The sequence below is a fragment of the Lissotriton helveticus genome, chromosome 9 (assembly GCF_964261635.1).
Source record: "Lissotriton helveticus chromosome 9, aLisHel1.1, whole genome shotgun sequence".
Classification (NCBI taxonomy): Eukaryota; Metazoa; Chordata; class Amphibia; order Caudata; family Salamandridae; genus Lissotriton; species Lissotriton helveticus.
This window is the reverse complement of record NC_136070.1, coordinates 770,638,954-770,660,910: the sequence shown is the minus strand read 5'-3', so window position 1 is coordinate 770,660,910 and position 21,957 is coordinate 770,638,954. Positions and strand designations below refer to the sequence as shown.

The window sequence follows — 21,957 nt, the reverse complement described above, 5'->3', positions numbered from 1 at the left end:
TGAAATATATTTGAAATGTTTGAACAGGTCACTTAGCTATTTCAGTGTTGTGTTAGAAAAAAGCCTGACATATTACACCCTTTCATTTAACAAGCTTTGCACAGTTCAATTGTCACACAGTTCACTTTACAAAATCCTCTAACTTAAGTCACTGAAAGAAAAAAAAATGTAATAAAATGAGTTGACTTTTGACCTCTGTCTCTAAGAGCCAGCAAATGTGACAAGATAACAAGATTTAATGGCATTGGTATTGCTCTTTCACTTTGTGAGCAATAAAGATGCCTTTAAATCTTGTTATCTTGTCACATTTACTCTGCTTTCAGAGGTCAAAAGTCAGTTTGTTTTCCCTGAAGTTAGAGGATTTTGAACTCGCCCTGAGTAGTCCCAAACAATTCTGCTCGACAATGCGAGTGGATTTTTCAAACCCTTATCGATGCACATCTACAGAAGCTTGGGATACCAAACTCTCTGTGCCTAGTCTGGAGCCACGAGAATAACTTGTGCCCGGTGACTCCTGATTTCCTTGAGCACTCTGGGCAGGAGTAGTATGGGTGGAAAGACGTGAAGGAGGCTGGAGCTCCACTCGAGACGAAAAGCGTTGCCGCGCGAGAGCCAATTTGGAAACTCCAAAATGCAAAATTGATGACTGCTGGTTCTCGGCTGAGGTGAACAGATCTAACCAAAGATCTCCCCACAGTTGAAAAAGTCCTTGCGCCACCTCCGGACGGAGACACCACTCATGATCCTTCTGCATCGATGGGTGAGTCTGTCTGCCCATGCGTTCAGGGACCTGGCCAGGCGTTCAACCACCAGGGATATGCCCTGCTGTTCCAGCCAAGTCTAGAGGTATATGGCCTCTTGACAGAGGGTCCACAACCGCACCCCACCCTGTTTGTTGCAAGACCACATGGCAGTGGTGTTATCCGTTAACACCTGAACGTGCCTTCCCTCAAATTGCACGGATCTCCAACAAGTTGATATAGAGATCGGCTTCCGCCACAAAACCAGAGTCCTCTGATCTCTCCCTTCCCCAGATGACCGCCCCATCCCAGAAGTGACGCATCTGTCACTACTGAGAAATCTGGTTGTGGAAGGGAGAGAGGTCTGCCTCTGACCCAATAGCGGTTGGTTAACCACCACTGCAGATCTTTTGCTGTTTCCTCAGGAATCTGGACCAGGTCGTGAGAATTCCCTGATGCTGCACCCATTGGAACTTCAGGCCCCACTGTAGAGCTTGCATGTGCCGTCTGGCATGAGACACCAGCAGCCTCAGAGTCATTATCACCGAAATCCAGGATAGAGGCTGAAACATTGGAATTATAACCTGAATATCCTGGACTCGCCGTTTGGGAGGATAAGCCCGAAACTGCACAGTGTCCAGAACGGCTTCGATGAAAGGGAGCATCTGAGAGAGAGTCAGGTGTGACTTTGGCACATTTATAGTGAACCCAAGCGCGTTCGCAGTAGTCTGGAGGTGGGAGATCCTGGGGAGAGCCCGCCTTCAACAACTAGTCATCGAGATAGGGAGAACACTGGAAACCCTGATCTGTGCAGATGATCACCTTTGTGAACACCTGAGAGGCACTGGTAAGGCCAAAGGGGTGCATGGTAACCTGAAAGTTCTCATGGCTTACCATAAACCTCAGGTATCAAAGGCGGGAAGGCTGGATGGAAATATGGAAATAGGCGTCCTGCAAGTCCAACAATACCATCCAATAACCCACGTCCAGGGCAGACAGAACCTGAGCCAGAGTAAGCACCTTGAACTTTTCTTTTTTGAGGAAGTAGTTGAGGGTTCTGAGGTCAAGAAAAGGACGGAGGCCGTCCGTCCTTTTTGGGCACCAAGAAGAGGCGAGAATAGCAACCACAGCCCACGACTGACCCTGGAACCCTCTTTATAGCTCCCTTGGCCAAGAGAGTCTTGATTTTTTCCTGAAGCAAGGTATGGTGCTCCTCCGTCAGCTGATCGTATGTTGGAGGCATGGAGGGAGGGGTTGTCTCAAAAGGGAGTAAGTATCCCTTTCAGACTATTTGCAAAACCCACCTGCCTGAGGTGCTGTCCCACCAGCGGCGGAGGTGATGGCGTATCCTGCCACCAACTGGGCGCCAATTGTCTGGGAGTTTTGGACTAGGAAGATTTGGAGTAGGAGATTGTGGCCTGACCTCACCAATAGCCGTCTGACCCATGGGTTCGGGGTGAACCGCGCCCACAGCCACGCAGAGGTTGCTGAACTTGTGCCGTCTTCTGGCTAGGATAGGGCTGGAGGGGCTGGAAGCCCATTCCGGAGCCACAAAAGGAGTGAAAGTCGGACACAGGACAAGATGACACAGAGGGGCCCAAGGAATTGATGGTAGCCCGCAACTCCTTGAAACGCTCTAGCACTGCGTTCGCCCTGTCTCCAAAGAGACAAGAGCCATTAAAGGGAATGTCCATCTGGTTTGCTTGGACATCTTCCGAGAAACCAGATGCTCTCAGCCAGGAATGGTGCCTAACTGCCACAGTCAAGGAAATTGATCTGCCCGGTGAGTCTGTTGTGTCAATGCCTCAGCGTATAGTAAACTTTGCTGCATCCCTTCCGCCTGCAATAGCTTGAAAGAGGACAGCCCGGGCCTCCTCTGGGAAATGTGGCAGCACCAGCGCAACAGTTTCCCACAGAGAATGGAAGTAACCGCCCAATAGCCATGCTGTATTTACTGACCACAATGCTAGGCTGGTGGAAGAACACATTTCTTTCAAAAGCTATCTAGCCTCTTGGATTACCCATCCGGGGGAGCAGAAGGGAACACGCCACAGGAAGTAGGCTTGGACCACCAAGCTCTCAGGGGTTGAATGAGGAAAGCTGGGTTGCCTGGTTCAGGGTGGTGGTGGCGGGCAATTGCTCTATTCACAGGAGTTTGGACCAGGTCCCCAGAAGAACATCTGACAAGACCTCATTAAAACGCAGCAAGGGTTCCGAGATGGAGACACCAGGGTGCAGGTTCTCTGTCAAGACATTGATCATGACTGCCACAGTAGAAAGCTGTAGGTCCAAGACCTCCGCAGCCCTATGCACCACCATGGCAAAGGAAGCTCCCTCCTCCGTAGTCAGGTTAGGAGGGGAAAGCATGCCAGGTACTGGGAAGGCATCCAAACTACAGGCATCACCCAGTTCCTCATACCAGTCCATTTCTTCATTTTAAAACGCGACTTCTAAGGGGTCCTGCGTCTCCCACTCTTCATCCAATCCTAGCCCTTCGAAATAAGGCTGAGGATAAGACATAGAGCCCAAAGGGTCCATCGGCACCCGTGTCTGTGGACACTCGACCTGCTCCGTATCGTCGGGGATAAGAATGGGACTGGCACTGCCAGTAGGCGCAGGAGAGGGTCTCAGCATCAGACGTGGCGTCATAGAAGGGCGAATGTGTGTGACAGGCACCAGTCTGGATCTGGGGACGGATCCATGAAGAGCCTTGGGCGCCAGAACTGGAGCCCCCAGCGCGGAACCCAGAGGAATTTCTTCTGATAAGCCTGCGGGGCCCGAAGGCATGCCAGCAGAGTCAGGCCGCCCAAATAAGGAGCAAATGGCATCATAAAAATCTTTTCACTGGGCGGGGACTACAGAGCGGGCCCTCGAACGAATGGGAGGATGAAGACTTAGATCCTCTCGCCCAAGTCCGGGAGCAGGAATCAGATTTCAGAGGAGATCTCCGAGGCAATGGATGCCAGGCCTCAAGCAGCTTTAGGAACTGCTCCCTCAAACTTTCAGCGCCATGGCCTGGCAGTTGGAGCACGACTTCGGGCCGTGGTGCACTCCAGTCTCCAAAAACACATGAGGTGAGGGTCCGTAACCGACATGGCATGGTGGCAGGAAACACGCGGTTTGAACCCGGAGATCTTCTTAGACATCCTACACCCCAAAAAAAGACTCTACAGAATTCTTTTTAAACGTTTGTTACAAAATGAAAGGTGGTAGCTCTCTTAGACGGATCGGTGCTGACTGTTGCAGAGAAAAAACTGACGTCAGCGTGTCGAGGTGGTGCCTATATAGACTACACAGACGTCACGACGATGAACTCGACGCCATACGACATCACGCGGAGTCGACCGACACCACCTACCGACACGCATGGGTCCTGCTATGAAAAATCTGACAACTGGAAGTTCACAGGTAAGGAATCTGCGCTAGATGGCTCTATCAGATGAATGATTATAGCTAATGGCTTTCATTTATTGTTGCATGGTTCCTATGCGCCCCTCAGTTAAAATGAGTGAAACAAAATAATGTGTTTATGATTCACAGGAGTAGCTTTGCCAAACAATATCTCGGATGCTTAATCCCAGACCTAATTGCTTAATGGGGAGGCCAATGGTAAGAACAGAAACGGAACGTTAAAGGATTTATCTTCTGATGTAAACCCTTTAGCAAAGGGCTTCTTTAAACCTGCCAGATAGAATGGGTTACTGGAAGAGATCATCATAAGAAACAATTTAAGCTTATCCTTTCATCGATGGATGGACCTCAATCTTCACAGATCTCATTAGGGGGAGAAGCAAGGCATGAATAGCACAGTACAACTTCAACAGAATGCGTAATGCAACTTACCATGGGACACAGGCACGTCCGAGCTAGGGTCATAGTAAATGTTGCCATGGTCACAGGCCGAAAATCCAGGATCTTAGGATAAATGTCCAATGGTGATAGTGTCTAGAAGTAAAAGAACAGGAAACTGGTGAGGGTGAATGGAAGAATGGTCGAACCAAAAATGTTATCAGCCCCATGTTCTGCAGATTCAGCAATACCTAGGAAGCTCTTTAAGAGGCTGATGGTGAGACAGAACTAAACAGGCCACTAATCTTCGGTAATGCTCTTTCTGCTGTATACTCGAACTGCATATTCACTCCATTTTTAATATCCCTAAGCTCCAAATTGGATCCAGGTGTTTTTAAGGAATTGCTCTTGTGCACTGGTTGGTGGAGCCCTCGGAATAGCATATAGGCACTGCCCCTGTGGTGTGATGTCAGTTCATTTTGACTTCTCCCATGCCCACCAATGGTGATCATAACCCATTGAAGAGAACAGTGTGCCAAATCTCACTTGGAACCTTTTTATAATCAGAAGAGTCCACACCACAGAACAGGAGAAGAGTGAGGTTAATGAAGAATTTATAGTTAGCTTGAGTAATTGCCAGAAATAGTGTTACCAAAGGTAAGTAACGTATTCTTCTGAAAGATACTTAGTATAGCAACTTCCTCACCTTTTAAAAAGGTACCCAAGCAGAAACTCACAAACGGTGGAGGGTTTGAGGAATGAACTCACACCAGAAAATCCTGCAGTACTGGCTGGGCAGAAAGGTCTGCTCTGCAGACTAGAATGCAGAGGAAATAGTGCATGTGAACGAATACACGGACGCCACCTTAACAGCCTGACAGATGTGGAGTACAGGGGTACCTCTCAATAACGCCAGAGAAGAGGTCTTGGCTCTGGTAGAATGAATCTGCAGACCCTCAGGGTGCTCCTTCTTGGCCATGGCATCACATGTCTTTAGGCACAGAAGAACCACTAGGACAGGGTAGTTTCTGCAGTTCTTTTGTATTGGCAATGGTAAACCCCCAAAAAAGCTGTTGGTCAACTCAGTATTCCTTGCAACGTTTGATGTAGAACCAGAGGATTTTTCTGGGTCTAGTCAATAAAGAGTCTCGTAAGAGGAATGTGTTGGAGAGAAAAATACAGGTAGTGTTCTAAACTGACTGTGGAATTATCTGCATATATTAGAATGTTGCTTATGTTGCTAGGTTAGAATGTTATCCTTTGAAAGGGATTGTATTGCTGAAAGCTGTGAAGCTGAGCTGCAGGTACCTGTACCTACTCTTCAATAAAGATACCTGTCTTCCTAAATTCGTGTGGAAAGTGGATCTTTACATTGACGACAAGTTTGTCTTGATCTGTGCAGGGGGCAGATAACCAGTGCCTCCACCCTGGATGAATTCTTTACTAAACGACCCATTACAAGTTAACTGAAATTTTACTGCAAATGAACTCCTACATTATTGTGAGTACTTTCTCTGTAGACTAGCTTGTCTGCTGTGTCCTATTACTCTACAACTCGACAAAGCAATATTCATTCTCTACATGTTTACTCTGAGGTCATCTACCTGCGTTTACTGATGTGATTTCCAGGTTGATTCCTATTTTGTGGAAGTGCGCTAAGCGAGTCACATAATTTTGACTGTGTAATCTATGGTTAAAGATTACTTGAAGTTTGCTTCAACTGAATATGAGCCTGCCGTGTGAGTAACGTTTGTGGAAACCACATATCCAGTGTTGTGAAGTTAGACTGTGTCCTCGTAGCAGCCTGCTTTTGCATTTAAGAGTATAATTAATTTTGATAACGTCAATTGTTGCTTTACGTCAAGGGACTTTTTTTTTATTTATTTATTTTTAACGATTTATGGAGCGCGCAAATACCCGTAGGTGTCTCGGCGCTTATGGATCGTGGACTAGTTCAGATCTCCGGGAGCCGCTGGCTGAGTAGCTGGGTTCTTGTCTTCTTCTATTGGTTAAATAACCAGGTTTTTGTCTTTTTCCTGAAAACAAGTAAAGATTGGCTCGATCTAATCTCTGCAGGTAGGGTGTTCCAGAGTTTTGCAGTGGCCACGGTGAAACGTCTATCTCCCCAAGAAACGGTTCTTGTACGAGGGATCGAGAGGAGGTTAGCCATGGAGGACCGGAGGTCTCTGGAGGGAGCGTAGGATTGTAACGCATTGTTGAGGAAGAGGGGGCCAGCTTTGCGGATGCTTTATAGGCAATACACAGAGCTTTGAACTTTATGCGGTTTCTTACTGGAAGCCAATGATAGTGTCGAATGATGTGCGAGATGGATTGCTGTTTTGGGGTTCCAGAAAGCACTCTGACCACTGCGTTTTACACCAGTTGAAGTCTGCTGATGACTTTAGTTTGGGCGTTCAAAAAGAGCGCATTACAGTAGTCGATAGTAGACATTACCAATGTGCTAACCAGTGTTTTCCATGCATTTAGGGGTACGAATGGAAGTCGTTTTTTTATCATACGCAGTTTGAAGAATGAGGATGAAACCACAGTATTTGCATGAGGTGCAAAGGACAACCTGTCATCGAATATGACCCCCAAATTTCTGACCTTAGTGACAGGTATGGGGGGTGGGCCTTGTGAGGAAGGCCACCAACTGGGTGACCAGGTGGGCAGTAGGTTACCAAATATCATTACCTCCGTTTTCTCAGAGTTCAACTTGAGACAGTTTGACTTAGTCTGATTTATTGGAAAGCGAGTAAAAATTGGTCATATTTGGCTGAAAAGCGAGTGAAGTCAAGATATTGCTAGAAGTAAAGCAAGTGCGAGACCAGTGTGAGACTTATACCATTTTTGACAAAGTGTTAAAGAAATATCAAAGAGTAACAAATGCAGTTTGCCAAACGATAAAGGTCTTAAAAGAAAACATTGCCAACGTTTTTGAACACTTGCTGGTCTCTAAGCTGCTTCAAGACGCTGCTCTGCTTCATTCTTCACTCGCGCTGCTTCCTCCTCCACACGTATGTGCACGCCTACTTGCCAACAACCTCAATTTCCTTCTGAAATCGACGTAAAGCTCCCGTCAGGGCGGCCATTTTGGATAATTGGGAGCAATTCTTTTGATTTGTATTAGAACATGACGTTTTCATGGCAAAAAAGCAGAGAGCTGCAGTTACTTCGAATTGTAATGTTCTCTATCAACAAAATCGCTGCACAAGGACTAAATACTAGGAACTTTTCTGAACTTTTCTGAAGCAACGATCTGGTTTGTTATTTTCAATTGTTATTTTAGTCTAATATATTAGTTTATTATTTCATTAACCTTAGCTTTCTTGCAGGTGAGACTGACTGTAATTGGTAGTTATATTTAACACTTGCTATGGGTGATCAGGGATTCTGCACACCCAAGTTTTCTCCCTACTCCAGGTGATCCGGCGATCCTTTGGAAAGATTGGAAAAATTATTTTTAACCTATATTCTTGCCACTGGTGCAGTTAAGTATGGCCCCGTACGTAGGCAAGCAATTTTACTTCACCATTTGGGTGTTGAAGGACGTCATGAGATCTTCCTGAGATTTTGCTTGGGATGGGAGATGGTCAGCCAAAAAATGCCTATGAGATGACAATGCAGATGTTAGAATTGCGATTTACCACCAATGTGAATTTTGTACTAGAAACGCACAAGTTCTTTTGTCGTAAACAAAAGGTAGATGAGGCTATTGGAACATATGTACCTGCTTTAAGATGTCTTTCACTGACTTGCCGGTTTGAGGGTTTGGCAGATTCTCTTATACGTGACCAAATTGTAAGATGCACTAATAATAAAAGAGTGCAAGACAAATTGCTCATTAAAGATCCAACTTTAGCAGAGGCTATACAAATTGCCAAGGGTTTAGAACATACCTAATTGTGGCTAAAGGAGATGGAAAATTGAAGTAATTCTATAGTGCCGAAGGAGCAAGTAGGAAAGGGAAGTGAAGTTCAAGCATGTATAGATGAAACAAAAATAGTTAAGCAATTTACGAAAAACCCTAATAAGATTCCAAATAAGTCAAATGATGCTCCACGTGTGAATAACAATACTTCAGGAACGAGCATGAGAGTTGTTAGATGTTATAGTTGTGGTGCTCCGGGGTATATAGCTTCTAGTCCCAAGTGCATGGGGACAAATGCCTTATGCAGAGCATTTGTGGGGTCCATCTTGCCAAAGCTCAGATGCAAGAAGTGGATGACGTGTGAAAATGTTCAAGAACTCGTGTTAGGTGTTGATGATTATAGTAATTTCCATATTTCTGCCGAAGCATGCCATAATAAAATGGAGCCATATCATGATCATTCTATTGTAGAGTGTGATGTTGTTAGGGAAAGTACATCCTTATTGAACAACCCTCACTGTGTCATAAACTTGGACAGGCATGATGTTACAATGCTAGTTGATTCGGGGAGTTTGTATACGTTATTATCTATGGACATGTACCCCAAGGTATGGATGAGTGAAAGTGATGTTGAGTCCTGGACTAAACCCAATTAAGGCTGTTGGGTAAGGCAGGAAAACCATTGATATTTTGGGACTCAAATGGATGATAATTTCATTTAAAGAAAAAAAAGTGTACGGTGAGTATATTTATCTAAGTAAGTGTCCAATCTACTTTGTTGACATCATCAAAAGGACTTAAACATTATTCTTAATTCCAATGCTGATGAACCTGTTATGTCTACAGTAGTACATGATGTTAGTACAACATACCAAACTCATTTGATTGAGAAGTATCCAAAAGTTTTTTCTGAAGAGCTTGGTAGGTTCAAGATTTTTTAAAATGCTATCCCGGTTGTGCATAAGGTGAGGAATTTACCTTATGTGATGAGAGACCCATTACAATGTGAACTTAAGAAGCTGCTTGCTCGAGGGATTATAAAGCCCATCGAGGCCTCTGAATGGTTGGCTCCCATTGTGGTTGCGCCCAAGGATGGTAATAAAATCTGCTTGTGTGTGGACTTGCGCGATTTGAACAGAAACATTTGGGTGGACAGGCAACCTCTATCCAACATTTCTGAGATGTTGACAGCTATGGGTGGTGGTACTGTTTTTAGTGTAATTGATATGCCTACATCGTATCATCAAATTGATTTAGATGTGGAGTCAAGACAGCTCACTTCATTTGTCACACCGTTGGGGGCATTTCGCTATTGCAGAATGCTCTTTGGCCTAGCTTCTGCCTCAGCGGTGTTTCAAAGAGTGATGCAACACATTTTTGGAAATATGGATGAGGTCTTGTGTTTCCAAGATGACATATTGATTGTTGGGAAAGATAATAAACATCATGATATTATATTGGACGAAGTTTTGAGAAGGATGGAATATAATCGACTGACCACAAAAAGGGAGAAATGTCAGTTGAAAAGAAATTGTGTAACATATCTAGGACATTAAATATGTAAAGATGGTATCAAGCTTAAGAAGAACATTGTTTCAGCTGTCAAGGATGCTTCTACTCCTCAAAATAAGGATCCGTTAAAGTCTTTTCTAGGGCTGGCAGAGTATTGCTCGAAGTTTGTCAAGGGATTTACTGAAATAGTTGAACCGTTAAGGATGCAAATGAAACAAGCAAGAACAGTGCTGTTGTGGTGCTGAGTGATGCTGTTGTGGTGCTGAGTGATGCTGTTGTGGTTGGGCTGAGTGATGTGGTGGTGTATTAGAGTGATGTGGTGGTGTACCAGAGTGATGTGGTGGTGTCCCAGAGTGATGTGGTGGTGTCCCAGAGTGATGTGGTGGTGTCCCAGAGTGATGTGGTGGTGTCCCAGAGTGATGTGGTGGTGTCCCAGAGTGATGTGGTGGAGTCCCAGAGTGATGTGGTGGAGTCCCAGAGTTATGTTGTGGAGTCCCAGAGTGATGTGGTGGAGTCCCAGAGTGATGTGGTGGTGTCCCTGAGTAATGTGGTGATGCCCCAGAGTGATGTGGTGGTGTTCCGCGAGTGATGTGGCGGTGTTCCGTGAGTGATGTGGTGGTGTTCCGTGAGTGATGTGGTGGTGTCTGTGAGTGACGTGGTGGTGTCCCTGAGTGATGTGGTGGAGTCCCAGAGTGATGTGGTGGAGTCCCAGAGTGATGTGGTGGAGTCCCAGAGTGATGTGGTGGTGTCCCTGAGTAATGTGGTGATGCCCCAGAGTGATGTGGTGGTGTTCCGTGAGTGATGTGGCGGTGTTCCGTGAGTGATGTGGTGGTGTTCCGTGAGTGATGTGGTGGTGTCTGTGAGTGACGTGGTGGTGCCCCTGAGTGATGTGGTAGTGCCCCTGAGTGATGCCCCTAAGTGATGTGGTGGTGCCCCTGAGTGATGTGGTGGTGCCCCTGAGTGATGTGGTGATGCCCCAGAGTGATGTGGTGATGCCCCAGAGTGATGTGGTGGTGTCCCCGAGTGATGTGGTGGTGTCCCCGAGTGATGTGATGGTGTCCCAGAGTGATGTGGTGGTGTCCCAGAGTGATGTGGTGGTGTCCCAGAGTGATGTGGTGGTGTCCCAGAGTGATGTGGTGGTGTCCCAGAGTGATGTGGTGGTGTCCCAGAGTGATGTGGTGGTGTCCCAGAGTGATGTGGTGGTGTCCCAGAGTGATGTGGTGGTGTCCTAAAGTGATGTAGGTATGTCCTAGAGTGATGTGGTGGTGGTGTGAGGCGAGCAGCAGTGTGAGGCGTACAGCAGTGTGTGGTGTGCAGCAGTGTGTGGCGTGCAGCAGTGTGTGGCGTGCAGCAGTGTGTGGCGTGCAGCAGTGTGGGTAATGCAGCAGAGTGAGTAATGCAGCAGTGTGCAGGAGTGTGAGGCGTGCAGCAGTGTGAGGCGTGCAGCAGTGTGAGGCGTGCAGCAGTGTGAGGCGTGCAGCAGTGTGTGACATGCAGCAGTGTGTGGCGTGCAGCAGTGTGTGGCGTGCAGCAGTGTGTGGCGTGCAGCAGTGTGAGGAGTGCAGCAGTGTGAGGAGTGCAGCAGTGTGATGCATGCAGCAGTGTGAGGCGTGCAGCAGTGTGAATAATGCAGCAGTGTGAATAATGCAGCAGTGTGCGGCGAGCAGTGTTCGGCGTGCAGCAGTGTTCGGCGTGCAGCAGTGTGCGGGGTGCAGCTGTGTGTGGCGTGCAGCAGTGTGCGGGGTGCAGCTGTGTGTGGCGTGCAGCAGTGTGTGGCGTGCAGCAGTGTGAGGCATGCAGCAGTGTGAGAAATGCAGCAGTGTGTGGCATGCAGCAGTGTGATGTGTGCAGCAGTGTATGGCGTGCAGCAGTGTGAGGCGTGCAGCAGTGTGAGGCGTGCAGCAGTGTGTGGCGTGCAGCAGTGTGCGGCGTGCAGCAGTGTGCGGCGTGCAGCAGTGTGCGGCGTGCAGCAGTGGGAGGTGTGCAGCAGTGTGAGGTGTGCAGCAGTGTGAGGTGTGCAGCAGTGTGAGTAATGCAGCAATGTGCAGCAGTGGGAGGCGTGCAGCAGTGGGAGGTGTGCAGCAGAGTGAGGCGTGCAGCAGTGTGCAGCAGTGTGAGTAATGCAGCAATGTGCAGCAGTGTGAGGCATGCAGCAGTGTGAGGCGTGCAGCAGTGTGTGGCATGCAGCAGTGTGAGGCGTGCAGCAGTGTGAGGCGTGCAGCAGTGTGTGGCGTGCAGCAGTGTGTGGCATGCAGCAGTGTGTGGCGTGCAGCAGTGTGTGGCGTGCAGCAGTGTGAGGCGTGCAGCAGTGTGAGGCGTGAAGCAGTGTGTGGCGTGCAGCAGTGTGTGGCGTGCAGCAGTGTGTGGCGTGCAGCAGTGTGTGGCATGCAGCAGTGTGTGGCGTGCAGCAGTGAGAGGCGTGCAGCAGTGTGCGGTGTGCAGCAGTGTGAGTAATGCAGCAGTGTGCACCAGTGTGAGTCGTGCAGCACTGTGAGGCGGGCAGCAGTGTGAGGCGGGCAGCAGTGTGAGGCGTGCATCAGTGTGAGGCGTGCAGCAGTGTGTGGCGTGCAGCAGTGTGTGGCGTGCAGCAGTGTGTGGCATGCAGCAGTGTGTGGCGTGCAGCAGTGTGTGGCGTGCAGCAGTGTGTGGCGTGCAGCAGTGTGTGGTGTGCAGCAGTGTGAGGCGTGCAGCAGTGTGTGGTGTGCAGCAGTGTGAGGCGTGCAGCAGTGTGAGGCGTGCAGCAGTGTGCGGTGTGCAGCAGTGTGCGGTGTGCAGCAGTGTGAGTAATGCAGCGGTGTGCAGCAGTGTGAGTCGTGCAGCACTGTGAGGCGGGCAGCAGTGTGAGGTGGGCAGCAGTGTGCCGCGTGCGGCAGTGTGAGGCGTGCAGCAGTGTGAGGTGTGCAGCAGTGTGAGGCGTGCAGCAGTGTGTGGCATGCATGGCGTGCAGCAGTGTGAGGCGTGCAGCAGTGTGAGGCGTGCAGCAGTGTGTGGCGTGCAGCAGTGTGTGGCGTGCAGCAGTGTGTGGCGTGCAGCAGTGTGAGGCGTGCAGCAGTGTGAGGCGTGCAGCAGTGTGTGGCCTGCAGCAGTGTGTGGCCTGCACCAGTTTGAGGCGTGCAGCAGTGTGTGGCGTGCAGCAGTGTGCGGCGCGCAACAGTGTGCGGCGAGCAGCAGTGTGCGGCGTGCAGCAGTGTGAGGCGTGCAGCAGTGTGAGGCGTGCAGCAGTGTGAGGCGTGCAGCAGTGTGAAGAGTGCAGCAGTGTGTGGCGTGCAGCAGTGTGTGGCGTGCAGCAGTGTGTGGTGTGCAGCAGTGTGAGGCGTGCAGCAGTGTGAGGCGTGCAACAGTGCGAGGCGTGCAGCAGTGCGTGGCGTGCAGCAGTGTGTGGCGTGCAGCAATGTGAGGCGTGCAGCAGTGTGAAGCGTGCAGCAGTGTGAAGCGTGCAGCAGTGTGTGGCGTGCAGCAGTGAACGGACGAACACAGGAACCGCCGGTTACATCGTGTATCTTGGCCGTACACACAGCGTTTATCGTAAGCGCGCTGCCGGTATCTTCCCATCCCAGACCCGTTTAGCATAACTAGCATGTATCGCTTATGGCGTTTATCGTGAAGCACGCTGCTAGTATCTTCACAATTAAGATTTGTTTAGCACTATGAGCATGGAACACTTACTTACAGGCTTTTTAGTTTGTTCACACTTGTTACGTGGCCAATGTCACAGCCCCGTTTTGTTTATCTGCATTATCACTTTTCTAATTTTGTGCACATATCTATGTCAATCATACGAACACTTGATAATCGGTTTGTTCACTTTCTGCTCGACTTTTAGATACGTATGTGATCTTTACTCACCATTTTTTTTTATATATGATTGAGCCGATTTTATTTTCTCACATTACACTGCGGATTCTTCGCAGAATTCAGGTGATGGTTATATCCAGTGGTCTTTCCAATATAGTTATGGTTATCCATTAGATTTTTACTATAGATATTCCCCTGATGAAGGCCCTGGCGCCGAAATGCATTGGGAATCGATTTATACATTCACGATATTGATCATGTATGTTACAACACATTAAAAGTCTGATGGATAGAAATTGATATTCCTTACATGGATTTATGTTTTGAAGATTAAAAAAAACGTACATATCCACATTTGTCTTGGAAAACTTTTTTGATTGAACTTAGCTGTGACTTGCAGCATTTGATTCCAGTGCCCTGGAAGCCACCTACACGGTCGTGTAGGTGCTACTTGTACATCAAAAGAAGAGTACGACAGTCATACTGGTGGCCGGGCATGGATGGTGACATAGAGGGCGCAGTGAGATAATGGTGTGCATGTGCTCAAGCTGATAAAACTAAGGTAGTTAGACAACCTCCTTTAGCATGTACATAATTTCCTAAACGCCAATGGTAAAGAATAGCAATTGATTTTTTAGGGCCAATTTCCAGACTTGGATCTTGCAACAAGTTTCTGATGGTTCTGGTCGATTACCATCCAAAATGATTTGTGGTTGAAACTACAGAATTTGTAAATACTCAAAAAGTTATTGATTTCAGGGAGAGAGTATTCTTAAATGAGGGAATTCCTAAGGTTCTGGTATCGGATAATGGTTTCCAACTGGTGTCGAAGGAAAAGCAAGAATTTCTATGCAAGCTTGGAGTCAGTCATGAGAAAGTTGCTATGTTCAGACCACAAGCAAATGGTTTAGTTGAAAGAATCAACCGATTGATAATGGAGAAAATTCCAATGTCACTTGCTAATGGGCTGTCAAGGCACGAAGAACTTAAAAAGCTTGTGTGGTCATATAGAGTGACACCTCGTTCTATAACTGGTGTTTCATCATTTACATCTCTTAAAGGACGTGAGCCAAGAGTGAAGGAAGTTCCAGGTTGCTTGAAAGATCAGGATTGTGTGTGGGTTGATCGAACTACTGTGAGAAACAGAGTAGTTCAGCGCCAATATGCTGCAACAAAATATTATAATGCTAAGAAAAGTGTAAAAAGTCTTGATATTAAAGTTGGAGATTGGGTGGTTGTAAGGTGTGGTGGAATTGTCATAAAGGGCGATAGCAAATTTTCTGATCCAATTCAAGTAAAGTCTGTAAAAAGAGATATTGTTGTTCTGTCTGATGGTTCCACTTGGAGTACTGGCAACATTTGCAAATGTCATGCTCCTTCACCTGTTCTTGAAGATTGATATTTTTGTAAATTGGGTGACATTTGCAACTGTCGTGCTCCTCCACCTGTTCTTGAAAATTAATTGTTTTCATAATTTTTATGAATCTCATTATTTCTATAAGTGTATATAAGGGGGAGATGTGTGGAGTTATCTGCATATATTAGATTGTTGCTTAAGTTGCTAGGTTAGAATGTTATCCTTGGAAAAGGATTGTATTGCTGAAAGTTGTGAAGCTGAGCTGGAGGTACCTTTTATTTATTTATTTATTGAAGTTTTGTATAGCGCTAGCTGGACCCGGAGATATCAGAGCGCTTCACAGCAAATACAGATAAAACAAAACAGGCAGGAAATAGAGTCTGTGCGACAGTAACTTGAGCGGAATAAGGGACGGTGATCTGGAGTGAATCAACCGGTTCTGGGTTCCGATAGAAAGCGGACTTCCACCGTCACGTATGAGGTTCTCCTTAGGCACCAGAGTGTTCAAGGAAGAAGGCTTTGAGTAGCGATTTGAATTGCGGGAAGGAGGCAGTCATTCTGATATGGGGGGGATGGAGTTCCAGATCCTGGGGGCATTCCCCGCAAAGGATTTATTTGAGGTTTTTCGTTTCTGTGATTTCAGCGGGATGAGTAAAAGTGTGTTGGAACTTCTGAGGTTCCTGGACTGACCCGCCCTTTTGAGTTTGGAAGCCAGGTATTCCGGTTTGCCTGTATGCAGGGCTTTATGAGTGAGGCAAGCTGTGCGGAAGTTGGTTCGTTGGACAATCGGGAGCAATTTCAGTTCTTTGAGTGCTGGGGAGATGTGGTCAAATTTCTTTGTTCCTGTGACCATTCTTGCTGCTGCGTTGAGGGTGGAGGTGAGAGGTCCCAGGTGCGCCTTGGCAGTTCCCGTCAGCACTGCGATGCCATAGTCTATTCTGGAAAGCACAAGTGCCTGGGTGGCCTGCTTCAGGTCTTTGGGGGGGAGGAAGGGTTTAATTTTGTATAGAAGTTTCAGGTTCAGGAATGCGCTTTTGGCGATTTTAGAGATGTGTTTGTTCATGTCCAGTTTGGAGTCGAGGGTGATTCCTAAGGATTTTGCGGAGTTTGTTGGTGTCAGAGAGACATTGAGAGCATTTAAGGCTTTGAGCCATTCCACTATTTGTGGGTTTTCATCTTTGTTTGATATTAGGACAATTCGACATTACCTGTACCTACTCTTCAATAAAGATACCTGTCTTCCAAAATTTGTGTGGAAAGTTGATCTTTACACTGACCCAGGTGGAAGGGTAATTCAACCTTTAGCAGAAATGAAGCACAAGTTGGCAGCACTAAGTTATCAGGAAAGAAAGTAGTTTTTGGTGGGATACATTGACAATAACTGCAGTTCACTTATGTGGCGAGCTGAAGTAATTGGGATAAGAAACACTATATTAATGGTAAGCATTCCTAGGGAACAGCTGTGCATAGAGTGAAAGACGTGCATGTTAGAAAAGTAAGGACCAAGTTAAGGTACCATTGAGGCATAATAAAAACTGTCAGTGGAAACAAGTTAGGATTATCTTTTGAGAATTTTCATCACAAATGGTGACTTGAATAAAGAACTGGTAAATGCAAAAAGGGCAGATATGAAACTACTGACCGTGCCCACTACAAAGCCTTTCTGAGCCAAAGACAAGACAAACAATACAACATCATATAAATTGGCCTGTAGAGGAAACCCACACCACAAAATAAATTCATCCAGTAACCAGAATAGATAGATTTGGTACAATGGCATCCAGAGACATGAATCACACCCACTACTTCAGTAGTTAAGTCAAAACCTTTCAGTTGCCACCACTAAACCCCCAAAGCATGGAGATGTAGCTGCAGAGATTAGGGTGCAAAACTAAGCACTGTTGCTGAGACAGGAGGCAAACGGATCAAAGAGCAATGGCCCAGGCTAAAAAGATTGCCATACCACACTCACCGCTACCAACCCGGAGCTGTCAAAATGAGCAGAGCCGGGTCAAACGCAATTTTCTCCAGAACTCGGGGCAGGTGATGTTGCAGTGGAAAGCTTTATAGGATCCCTATGTGCCACTGCAAACGGAATTAATTCCCCAGGTATCCTCTTGGTAAAAACTCTAGTGCACTGTAATCATGACACTGCAATTTCTCTGTGGTGGTTGAAATATTCAGCTAGGGCATGCAACATTGGGTGAAAATACCCTGAGCAGCCTCCGGATGAAGATGCCATTCGTTGTCTGCCAGCTGGCACCTGCAAGGTCATCCATCCTGGTACTGAGTGATCCTGCTAAATAAAGTACCAATACTCCGGTCCACTGTTGGTGCAGCCATGTCCAGAGGTGCCTTGCTTTTTCACACAAGGTTCAAGACCCAAACTGCCCCTTCTGTTGAGGTACTACATGACAGTGGTGTGGTCAGTCAGGACATAAACAACCCTCACCTTAATGGATTGAAGGAAGACCTCCACAGTCAATCAAATGGCATGAAATTCAACAAGGTTGATGTGGTGCTCTTGGTACCCTCAGGACCAGAGGCCCCTTATTTCCCATAATGACAGATGAACGCTCCAACCCAGAGTGAATGCATCTGCCACTACTGTGAGCTCTGACAGCCACTATGTTGTGCAGACTGAAAAGAAAGGTTCCAATGAAATGCCTGCACAGGCCAACAGGTCAGAGGACCCGAAGAATGCATGAAGACAGGGGTCTAAGAGGCCTCAAAACCATCAGTACATATTGTGTTATTGAGCTGGAAACGTGAGGTTCATACCCTGAATATGCCAGACGTGCTTGCAGAGGTAAAAGCTTGCATGCCACCATGTCCACAATTACCTCTGTGAAAGGAATCCTCTCTTTGTGAAGGCATCAGATATGAATTTGGCTTCCTGATGCAAAATACCAAGAAGAAAGATGAGTGACACTCATCTGGCAATGGGCTGCAACCGACCTTGGCAAGTTGTCCTTCAGCAGCCAATCATCAACGTATAGGGATATGTGTAATAACTTGCGAAGATGAGCTGCGATCACCGCCATCTCTTTTGTAAACACCCATGGGTCAGAGCTGAGGCAGAAGGATAGAACAGCAAATTGAAAATGTTCAGATTCCGCTAGGAATCAAAGGTACGTTAGTGGAGCTGCAGAATCGGTACATGGAAGTACGCATCATGCATGTCCAAGGAAACAATTCAATTCCTCAGTTCCAAGGTGGAAATAACATGAGCCAGAGTTAGCATCTTGAATTAGTCCTTCCTTAGAAAGCCAATCAGTGGGCGAAGATCTACAATCTGCTTGATCATGCCATCTTTGTTGAGCACCAAAAATAGTGACACCCCTCACCATTCTGTGTCTCCAGAATCCTCTCTTTGGCCAAAAGTGACTGAACTTCCCGCAGAAGTATGGCACATAATCTGCTGCTGTTTGGATGAAAACACTCTGAGTGCAAGGGAGAGTGGGGGACAGCACTGACTTGATGTTGTAGCTTTCCAGCAGGGTAGAACAAATGTAATTCTGACACTTCAGGCCAGGGAAAGGACATCAAAGTGGCTTAGCAGCAGTTGCAGCAAGAGAGGTGGAGAATGAAGACTGGTATCCTAGGCAGGGTTGACGAATTCGGCTTCCACCACAAACTTTGGGGCAGTGAAGAGATTGGGCTGGCTGCTGTATGAACTCCAAGGCCGGCTTTTAGCAGTAAGTTAGGCCTGAGAGAATCTTCTGAATTCTTTGCACTGTTGATGAAACTGATGGGCCACTGAGAGTAAGCCCAAGGAGTAGGCTGTAAAATGTCTCTCTTCGAAATGTTTCAGAGCAGAGTCTGCTTTTTCACCCAAAAGACAGGACCGATCTAATGGCAGGACACCTGATCATGACATTGGTGCCCATGTCACAGCCCACATAGAGAAACGAGTCAATGCCAGTCATGACGCACATTTTGCAGCATCCTATCCATCTTCGATTGTTTGGGACAGGGAGTTTCATATTTCAGAGTAATTAATGAAGCTTTCTAAATATATGATCACTTGGCAACCAAGCCAATATATGTTTCTCTACCTTTACTTTGTTGCAACTTGGTCAATGACTGGCACTTTACTCGTGCAATGTGTTGATACTCTTAGCACCTTTGTACCTCTTGTGTTTATACAGATAATTAATTTCTGTTTGGTGTTCTTCTTGGTTGTTTGCTGTTGTATTTATCAAGTGCGATTGATTCCTGATTTATAACAGTGGATATGCTGTTTTGAATTTTAACTTTGTAAAGCAATTTTGGATTAGCGGCATTTAAACATTTGGAGTCTTTATTGATTGACGGCCCAAAGTGTATATCTTTTGCCATGGATTAAGGTGGAAAAAAACCCTATATATTAATGTATTACTTGTGTTTTTTTGGGGAAATTGGGAGGCACCACTTTGCTCTACTAAATGAGCAAGATGGCAAAATAAATGGGAACTGCTCTCAACCAATCTGCATCACTGCCATGACCTTGGCGATGGTCAAATTCAATCCCAAGTAACAGGCTTTATATTGGTGCTAGATTGGCCGGAAGTGTTACATATTTTTGGGGTTGAAGGCGCACATCCAATCATGTTCTTGCTTTCAGAAAGACAGATATGATGGCAGTATGATCAAGAAAAGTATTTAATTCAATCAAGGATGGAATTTAGATAGCAATTATTTTTTCTACTAAACTTCAGATACAAATAGGCACTATTGTTGCACAAGGTGGCCAGATGGGGAGACACTGCTTCAGATGCTGTTGCTTCGGCTCATGGAAGCAGCAGTGCAAGTGCGCATCTGCAGCGGAGCTCAATCTCTTTACCTGGAAGCTTTTTCAACTCTCCTTCCAGTCCTCCTACCTCATAATGCCCCCACACTAGCTCTGGCAACTTTCAGCACTTTGCCGCATCCAGCCTCAACTGATGGATATGCGTGCCGAAACGGATGCAAGGGACCTTAAGCCCTTGTATGAGGGCTGCCTTTCTGCACAAGCAGTTGGGCAGTGTGTGGATCTTATATAAGCTGTCCTATTAAGAGTCTCCCTCTCTCTTTGACAAATACTGATGGTGGGCTGTCCAAGCAGAAGGCACTGCATGAGCTGGGTCAGACACTGGAGTTGGACAGCTGCTCTCTGGTGGAGAGTGGAGTGCTCCTGTGGTGACAAAGTCTGAAGCTCACTGACCCTGCAGGCAGACATGATTGCCACCAGGAAGGCACAGTCTTGATGGTAAAGAGTCTGATAGGACAGTTGAGCAATGGCTAAAAGGGAGAGCACATCAGAAGAGTTAGGACTAGTTTAAGGACCCACTGAAGGATGAAGGTGTAAACGTATTGCAAACCTTACAATAACCTATTTACAACAGGGACTATGAAGAGGGATGGATCATCTATCAACCACAGAAAGGCTGAGTTGCAGAAGGATAGCCCTTTAAGGTGTCCAAAGCAGAGCCGTGCAGAGAAGGAGAAAAGATAAAGACAGAGAGAGGAGCAGAAAGCGGGTTAACCTGTTTCTCTGCACACCATGCCATAAATATGCCCCAACGGCAGGCATATATAGACTTGGTGCCAAGATAACATTTCAGACTTTGGGAGGAAGGTCGAAAGCTGTCAATTGCTGCTGCTCAATCTCCATGCATGAAGGTGGAGTATTGACAGGTTCAGGTGGACAACCCTCCCCTTCTGCAGCGAGAGAAGATCCTCATGAAGGGGCAGCCTGACCGGACAAGGGAAGACTATGCTCACCAGCTCCGGATACCAAACTCTTCGAGTCCAGGCCACAAGGATGACTTAGGCTTGGTCATTCCCCATCTTCTTGAGACCTCAGGGCAGGAGTGGTACTGGCAGAAAGTAACACAGGAGGTTGGAGCTCTACTCGAGACGAAGAGCATCTCCGAGAGCCGCTTTGTAAACTCCAGCGTGCAGAACTGCAGACGCTGCACTTTCTCAGAGGTGGTGAACAGTTCTAACCATGGCTCTACCACTGCTGAAAAGAGACCTTGCACCACCTCTGTATGGAGACACCATTGCTGCAGGGGCGTAACACAGGCCCACGCAGCCCCCGCGGTGCCGGGGGCCCCTACGCTCTAAGGGGCCCCTCAGCCGGAGAGCTCCTGTCTATTGCGGGTCGAGGTAGAGCTGTGCCCAATACCGTTCGAGACACCTGGGCGGGGCCTGCCCTGCCCTTTGGTGGTTGCGTGGCGCCGCTGGGGAGATCGGACCTCCCCTCACCTCACGTCCTGGAAGGAAGTGAGGTCGGATTGAAGAAGCGGGGACTCTCAAAGCCGTGCAGAGCGCCGGCGGGCAGTCACTGTTTCCTGTCAGTGTCAGGCGCGCATAAATCAACTCACTATAATACCGTCATCGGCATACGATTGAAAGTCCAGTGTGCCATGAAGACAGAGGCAGAGATCTGAAAGCGCAGGCCGAGCCGGAGGCCCAGGCACTTGTACACAATCCCCATGCAAGCAGCAGCCAGCAAACAGCAGGGGGGTGAGCAAAACTTGATTAGGCAGAGTTGTATGTGATACTATAGGGTTTCTATTTCCAATTAATCATGTTACAATATGCATTTCTTTAGCTGTAACATTTCGGACATTTTGTCTGGTTTTGCGATTTTGTCCTGGACTTCAAATCAGATGCACTTTTGTGGAATCATAGGCAATATAAACGGTCATGTTTACTTATTTCCATTATGTTACGTCCGTTAACCAGGCCGAAAGCAGAACGCCCCGCCCCCACCCTCCGGGACCCCGTTCTTAAAACGCCCCTTGCTTTGCACGCCTCGGGACAGCACAACACCTTTAGCAGGCTTCCTCCCGACCGAGGCACCGGCCTTTCAAGTCCTCTGCACTACGACCCACTGAGCTGCCTCTTCTACCTTTTCAAAGTGC

General features: G+C 47.2%; 1 protein-coding gene across 2 annotated transcripts in view; it reads right to left on the bottom strand.

Annotated features, from left to right (window-relative positions):
- ERCC2 (ERCC excision repair 2, TFIIH core complex helicase subunit) overlaps positions 1-21,957 on the bottom strand; it is a 1,411,027-nt gene that overhangs the window by 291,939 nt on the left and 1,097,131 nt on the right. For both annotated transcript variants that reach the window (XM_078660894.1, XM_078660895.1), the window contains one exon: positions 4,584-4,685. In XM_078660894.1, the coding sequence (XP_078517020.1) occupies positions 4,584-4,685 (102 nt within the window). The remainder of the gene's footprint in view (positions 1-4,583; positions 4,686-21,957) is intronic.